Raw genomic sequence first — 7,676 nt, 5'->3', positions numbered from 1 at the left:
AAGATATTCTCTATTTTCCCAAACAAGGAATTCTTACATAGAGCTCAATGTATTTAAACATTTTTAAATGGGCCTACAGAAAAGAGGTGGGGCTGACGGAAGTATAAAACCTGAAGATAAATTAAAAAATATATCAACGTGGGCTCACTTTTCCATTATTTTTGGAACTTAGTTTTGTTTTTGAATACTAAGCAGTTAAATAATTAAAGCTTTGCCTTGGCAGTGCAAGGACTGAAGATTATTTTTCTGTGGCAATTTTCCAGACTTGCTAGCTGTCCTTGGGTCTTGGTAACATTCTGCTCATTAACTTCAGGAAGACGTCCAGGAGTAAAGATGCATTTGAAAGTGGCTGAAAATAGTTTGTAAAGCTCAGCTTTCCTGGCTCGACAGTGAAATGACCGCACAGGCCAGTCACTGAGTCAAAAATCAATTAACTAAACGGGAAGTTTTCATGCCTTTATTTTTACACTAGCTCGAAAATCACAACCAAGAAGAAAGGCAACCACTGAATAGGGGAAACACAGTATTGTTATTGCTGTTTTTTCTCTCTTGGCAGGCTGGGTCGGGTGCCTTCCAGCCTCTCTGTGGATCCCGCGAAGTGGACGGTTCGCTCCGTGGCTTCTTCCCCGACCCCGCCAACGCGGAAACGGTCACTCGGTAGCCCCCGACTGGGTCAATGTGAGGACGCCCACCTCCTACCTTTGAGTCTCTCCTCTTCTCCAGGGGACAGCCAGCCCATTCTCCACCCTAGCCGGAGTCCGAGAGTTCCAGTCCCGCCCCTCCAGCCCGCCTTAGGCCAGGTGGGGATGCGCCCGGCCCGGGCCGACGCTGGTCCCGGCAGTTCCGCGTCTGCGCAGCGGGCGAGGGGCTGGAGCGGGGCCGGCCGGGGAGGTGCAGGAGACGCGGGAGCCAATGGGCACGCTCGGGGGAGCCGGGCTGGCGGCGGCGGTGGCGGCCAGCCGGGCGCGCACTCTCGGGATGGAGGGCGAGCGCCGGGCATCTCAGGCGCGCTCCTCGGGCCTCCCGGCCGGGGGCGCCGACGGGGACAGCCCGGGGGGCAGCGCCCCCTTCCCGGGCAGCAGCGGCTCTTCCGCCCTGTTGCAGGCGGAGGTGCTGGATCTGGACGAGGACGAGGACGACCTGGAGGTGTTCAGCAAGGTGAGGGCGGCGGCGGCGAGTCCCGGGAAACTTCCAAGGCAACTCCGGGAGTTGCCAGCATTGCGCCGACTGCTGCCTCTGGCGCGCTTGCCCTCCCGGGGCGGCGGCTCTGAGCTGGGGACGGGTGAGGTCCCCCGGGCTGCTGGATCCCGCCTGCCAGCTCTGGCCGCAGCCGGGGCCGCGTCGCCTCGGGGCCTCAAACCGCAGCCGCTCCCTCCTCCGCACTTTGACCTTCTGTGTGGCGGGGCTGTGGCTTCGTGGAGTCTGCAAAGTTGTGATTTGTTTTCCCTTTCTGCTTCTCTGACACAGACATCTCCTTGCGGCAGCTCCCGGACCTGGGAGGCTGGTGGCTCGAAACCGCCCCCGCCAGCTGCTTTTCGGGCGAGGCCAGCCCTGAACTCTGGGAGAGACATTAGCCAAGTTTAGAGACATTATTCTTAATTTAGTGTTGTTGGTTGTGGATTTGAGACTTGGGTGACACCCGAGGTGAGTCTCAGGTCCTGTGGGAATAGGTTCGAGGAAATCTCCCTAAACAGGAGAAAACGGTTGTTTCTAACAGGAAGCTCCTCCGCTGAGGAGCTAAGAATTTTTCAGATGGTCAGCTACTGCCACCCAACCCACAGCCAGCGCTTTCGTTTTTCCTTGTCCCCGGGAAATTTATGGACCAAAGGCTCTTCTTTCCTTATTTTACAGTTGGAGGGAAATTGACTTGTGTGGGCTAGTGGTAGACTTTTGGTACGTGTAGACGGGTGGCTGTAATTTCTTAAAGGGTTTTAGAAAAGAAAAATACCTTTCTTGCAGGGAGGTTTAATGTCACTCCAGTTTCTCAAGTTGCTGCTGAAAGAAGACCTGAGTTCAGATCACAACTCTATATTAATTACTAAGAAGCCTGTTCATTTTAATGTTACCTGGAGATGTTAGGTAAAGCAAACGACCTCTTAACCACCGCATTTACTGTGGGAGAGCAAATCCAAGTTAGGAAGTGGACATGCATACGCTGACTCCAAAAAAGAGTATGTAAAACTTATTCCTACTTCAGATTAAATGGAATGATAGGCCCAGGTTTGTATTCCGGATATTTAAACAGACTATCACAGTTTTGTGCTCTTGACTTTTCTATTAAATAGTAAAACAATGGAATTATTTTATATTTAGTTGTAAAAGGTAAACGCTTCCTTTCTATATTCCACACATACTTTATGTTCAGATCAACGACAATTGGCCAGTTGGTGATTTACTTTCTTTTCTTCTTTACATTGCTGTTTAGACAAGGAATATTAGTCTATGGTTATGCATTGTGAAACTTTCAAAATGGAATGGGATGGGATGTTGGAAATGGCAATATTGTATCAGAAAAATTGGGGTTTCTTTCTGTTTTTCTTTTTTTTTTTTTTTGTCCAGGCTGGACTCAAACTTCTGGCCCAAGGGATTCTACCACCTTCAGCACCCAAAGGGTTTGGGATTACAGACTTGAGCCACAGTGCCTGGGATTGTTTTAAACTTGTCAAATGGTTTCTCTTTCCCCGGATTCTAAGTGTCCTAGCTGGCTCTTAAGAATCAATGTTTAAATGAGGTCCTCTCGTCACAGGCAGATCTAAGGTGAAGCTAATGAAATTGAAGCTTCAGCGCTATTCGTTTGCTTAGACCTCTGGGCGTGTTGGGGGTTGCTGGACTTACAGATGTTCTAGGTGGTAAGGAAATGACAGGTCCCAGCCAGAAGCGTTTCTAAATAAGCATTTCTGGTGAACTGCCTAAAGCTCTCTCAGACTAAGGAATCTAGATCTCCATGGCTCCAATCATTTATTGAGATTCCTTTTCTCATCTGAATAATTTGTTTTTCCACCTAATTTTGTATTCTTTTAAAAGTGGACCTTCGAAACTCTATAAGCCCGTACATCTGGGTCCACCCTGCTTGTTAGTGTTAACTGCGCGTCTTGGATGCTTAGAAAAAGTTAAGAACAACGTCTGTAGAAACTGCCCACATAGATTAAGGGAAAGATAATAATATTAGTGAAAATCCAAAAAGAATAGTTGGAAAAGTTTAAAATTAGCCACTTTTATCCATTTCAGTAAGTTGAATTTCTCAACCGTTATGTGTAGTTAAGCAAGCAAATTTAAGAAAGCCTGCTCCACGTGGCCTTCCCTTTCCACTACTCCCTTCCTTGCCTCCTCCTCTATAAAGCAAACACGACTGCTGTTCAGCCTGCCCTAGGATGGAATCTCACAATTACTTACGAAGCAGACTGTCCTCCCCTTTAGTACTTTGAGGTTGGCAACCTGCATATTCAATTTACATTCACCTTTATAGTCTCCTTATTCCCTTAGATTATTTGTGAATATGTTCCTGGTGCCCTCTTCCAGAAGCTTTTTAAAGAGTATGAATTTTCCCAGCACTTTGGGAGGCCGAGGCGGGCAGATCACTTGAAGTCAGGAGTTTGCAACCAGCCTGGCCAACATGGTGAAACCCCATCTCTACTAAAAATTTAAAAATTAGCTGGGTGTGGTGGCGGGAGCCTTTAATCCCAGCTACCTGGGAAGCTGAGGCAGGAGAATCACTTGAACCCGGGAGGCAGAGGTTGCAGTGGGCTGAGATCACACCACTGTATTCCCTCCTGAGTGACGGAGTGAGACTCTGTCTCAAAAGAAAAACAAAAAACTTCGTATTATTTCTTTTTTTTTTCCCCACAACATATTACAAGTACATGGCAAATATTTTTGTGTTAAGTATGATTACAGAAAGAAATACAAGATTTAGTTCTTGCTATCACAATTTTACAGTTCAGGTGGGAAGATGGGACATAAACTCTAAATGGCAATATAAATCAAGAGGGCTGGAAAGTAAAACAAAGTTGTTCTGAATTTTCATGTAATCCAGGGAGCAGAAAATGATGCCAACCTCAAGAGAATGCAGAGGACATTGATTTAAAAGAACGAGTATAGATGTTAGAAGGAGAACAGAACCAGTCATACAAAAACAGTAAAATAAAAATAAAAAGAAAATAAAAGAGATACAAATGGTAACAAGAGCCTAAGAATTATTTTAAAACTAGGTCAAAATGAGATGAGGCTTCCAAAATATTTAACTGGAGAAAAAGGGCCAATTTCTTCAGATTTAAAGGAAAAAATTCTCCTCTTTGGGGGAAAAACAATAAATTAAAATAAATTGCCTTTATTTTTATTGAATGCTGTATGGAAGAAACAGCTGTGGATACAGAGTAGTGGTTGAGCCACAATGAAGCACTGAGATGCTTATCTGGTAGTAAGTGATAGCTCTAATTGGCCTCTTTAAAGATATTCAGGATCATAAAGTGAGATCTATATCATCTAGGATAATCAGGGAACTTACAGATGTGATCATCTTCATCACTACTAGTCATCTTTGAGAAGTCATGAAATACAGGAATGGTTCCCTGAAGCTAGAGATAGGTAAATATTGTTTTTACAAATAATGGGCAAAAAGGAAGTTCTGGAAGGTACTGAACAGTAGGTTTCATTTCAGTCTCCAAAAAAGCCATGAAGTGAATTATTTAGTATCTTGTTTATAAACACTTTGAAAAAAACATGATCAATAGAAGCTAACATGTTTTATAAGAATAATGAAAGACTTAAGATTGTGTTTATGGTAAATCAGAGTTAATTGAGCAAGGCTTTTGAGAAAAAAATCACTCATTTCTTCAGAAAAGGTTATTTATTAATTTATTTTTTGAGATGGAGTTTTGCTCTTGTTACCCAGGCTGGAGTGCAGTGGTACAATCCTGGCTCACTGCAGCCTCTGCCTCCCAGGTTCAAGCAATTCTCCTGCCTCAGCCTCCTGAGTAGCTGGGATTGCAGACATGCACCACCATGCCTGGCTAATTTTTTGTATTTTTAGTAGAGACAGGGTTTCATCATGTTGGCCAGACTGGTCTTGAACTCCTGACCTCAGGTGATCCACCGGTCTCGGCCCCCGGAAGTGCAGGGATCATAGGCGTGAGCCACTGCGCCCAGCTGAAAAGGTTATTCTTGAAAGAATAAAGTTGAGACATCTAACATAGACATGTATACATGTCTTTATATATGTTTTTTTCTTTGTCAGTTTGGAAATTCAGTATAGTGATGGAGCTGCATAATTGTACTATTCATCTATCAAATAATTAGACAAAGATTAGGAAGTCCTGCTTACTAATTTCTCACATGTGTTCTCTGAACAGTCTCTATTTGGTTTCTGTTGTGTGCCTGTATCAGTTATCACCCTGATAAAAATCAGAATTCTCTCCAATGATTTAAATGAGAGTTGAATGCGGGGACTATTTATGGAATTATTGGCAGAGTTAGTGAACATACAAGGAATACTGAGGCATTTAGAGAGTTGTAGTGGCAAAAAACTATTAGCGTCCCTAGCTTTAAAGGGACAAGAAATGGAAATAGCATTGCTGGAAACCAGTCAGACCTGGAGCTGTGGAGATGGGGACACTTCTTCAGGAAGTGTATTTACAGAGAGAGGTAGCTACTGCCAGAAACATGCCAAATCAGGAGGAAATAAGGGGTACGTTCCCTGAATTCCTCTTCTCCTACCCTTGGTTCTCCTGCTTGCACTCCTCATTGAGTGATCTTGCTAAAGTGATGTCATCCATAGGTGCTAGCCTCCTAGGGCACAGAAAATAGATGGGTGGGGTCATAGGACATAGTACAAAAATGTGGAGTTACTTTCAATAAAGGTGGCTGTGTCAGTATCTCTCATTCTATATGCTGTTGTATGATGTGACCTGCCACTCTCCTATGGAGAGGTGGAATAAATGCTGCTTTCCTTGAACTTGGGTGGGATTATGACTGCTTTGATCTATAGGATATGGTGGAAGTGATGCTGTGCAGCTTCCCAGGCTAGATCATGAAAGGGAATGTAGGTTTTGTGTTGTCCAGTGGGACACTGTGCTTTTTAGAGCACCATGTAAGACATGCAACCTAAAACCTCCATGTTAGGAAACCCATGTTACATTGAAACCACATGTAAATGCTTGGTCAGCAGCCCCAGCTGAAGGCCCTGGCACTATCCAGCATTAAGTGGCAGGCTTTTATGTGAAGATGTCTGCATGATTTCAGCCTCCAGCATTCACATGCCCTCAGCCATCAAGTCTGTTCCGTTGAGCCCTCATATATAATGGAGGAGAGACAAGACATTTCTGCTGTGTGCTGCCTGAATTCCTGCCTAAACCAGTGGGCATAATAAAATCTAAAACAATAAAATCATTTTATATGACTAAGTTTTCAGATGATTTGTTACACAGCAGTAGTAACTATAACAATAGCTAATAGTCTGTATATCATAATCGGCTTTCCAAATCTTTTGATAAGTTAGAACATTGTATTCAGGAGTAGACTATGAAATTTAATTGGCATAAATATGAAGTTCTGAAGAAAGCTCCATTAGTCATTGTAAGTAAAAATACCATTAAGATATAGGCTTAGTGGTTAGGAGTAGAAACTCTCATTTCTTTTTATTTGAGATAGGGTCTCACTCTGTCGCCCAGCCTAGAGTGCAGTGGCATGATTTTGGCTCACTGCATCCTCCACCTCCCAAGGCTCAAGCCATCCTCCCACCTCAGCCTCCCCAGTAGCTAGGACTACAGGTGCACACTGCCACACCCAGCAATTCTTTTTTTTTTTTTTTGTATCTATAAATTTTTTGTATTTTTAGTAGAGATGCGGTTTTGCCATGTTGTCCAGGCTAGTCTCAAATTCCTGACCTCAGGTGATCTGCCCACCTCGGCTTCCCAAAGTGCTGGGATTGCAGGTGTGAGCCACCGCACTTGCGCAGGAGTAGGGACTCTAACTACATTGCCTGCATTTGAAATCCTGGCTGCACTGCTTACTAGCATTGTTGCCTAAGGCAAGTTACTTAATGTCAATGTGTCAGATATTTCATCTGTAAAATGAGGATAAATACTAACATGACGATTACATGACTTAATATATGTGTTCCCCTTTCCCTAAGGTCTACATCCTGATCTTGTCTTAGTGGGCCTTACTATTTTGATGATTACGAAAAAGCAAACAAACAAAAAAACAAAACAATAAAACAAAATAGGGTTGATCCAGGACTATTTATGTTTCTCTTACAAAAAATTTCACTCTGTGCCATTATAGCTCTCTTATAGGTTAAGTATTCTTTTGTATTTCTCCTTGGGGAGGAAGTCTAGGTAGGTGAAGTAGAAAGGTGAAAAGCTCAGTTTCTCTTTTTGGGGTAGCATATGTGATCAACAATAAAACCAAAAAAATAAGGAAACTTCAGAATAAGTTTGGGGAGACCTTGTATAGGACCATTTTATGTGCAAAAACGCCAGTGGTTTTCAGTGACTGAAAAACCAGTATACACAAATGACGTGGTATTGAATTTAAACACTGTGTTTTCAAGGTCATATAGGGTATTAAATTTAATGTAATTTGAACTGTCCATGCCACTTCTGAAGATCCATTCCACTCTCAGCATTTTGAAAGGAGAGTTAACAGTCGATGTCAAAAAATGGCAGAGGAATATGGTC

The 7,676-nt window shown here is 43.5% G+C and overlaps 1 protein-coding gene across 1 annotated transcript in view; it reads left to right on the top strand.

Moving 5' to 3' along the window:
- Window positions 1–891: 891 nt before the first annotated feature.
- The window catches only part of SNX7 (sorting nexin 7), a 110,527-nt gene continuing 103,742 nt past the window's right edge, over window positions 892–7,676 (top strand). Inside the window, exon 1 of the mRNA XM_033197013.1 lies at window positions 892–1,158. Coding sequence (XP_033052904.1) covers window positions 913–1,158 — 246 coding nt within the window. The 5' untranslated portion in view covers window positions 892–912. The remainder of the gene's footprint in view (window positions 1,159–7,676) is intronic.

The sequence above is a fragment of the Trachypithecus francoisi genome, unplaced genomic scaffold (genome assembly GCF_009764315.1).
Source record: "Trachypithecus francoisi isolate TF-2019V2 unplaced genomic scaffold, Tfra_2.0 Lachesis_group5, whole genome shotgun sequence".
Taxonomy (NCBI): domain Eukaryota; kingdom Metazoa; phylum Chordata; class Mammalia; order Primates; family Cercopithecidae; genus Trachypithecus; species Trachypithecus francoisi.
This window is presented reverse-complemented; position numbering and strand designations above follow the sequence as displayed.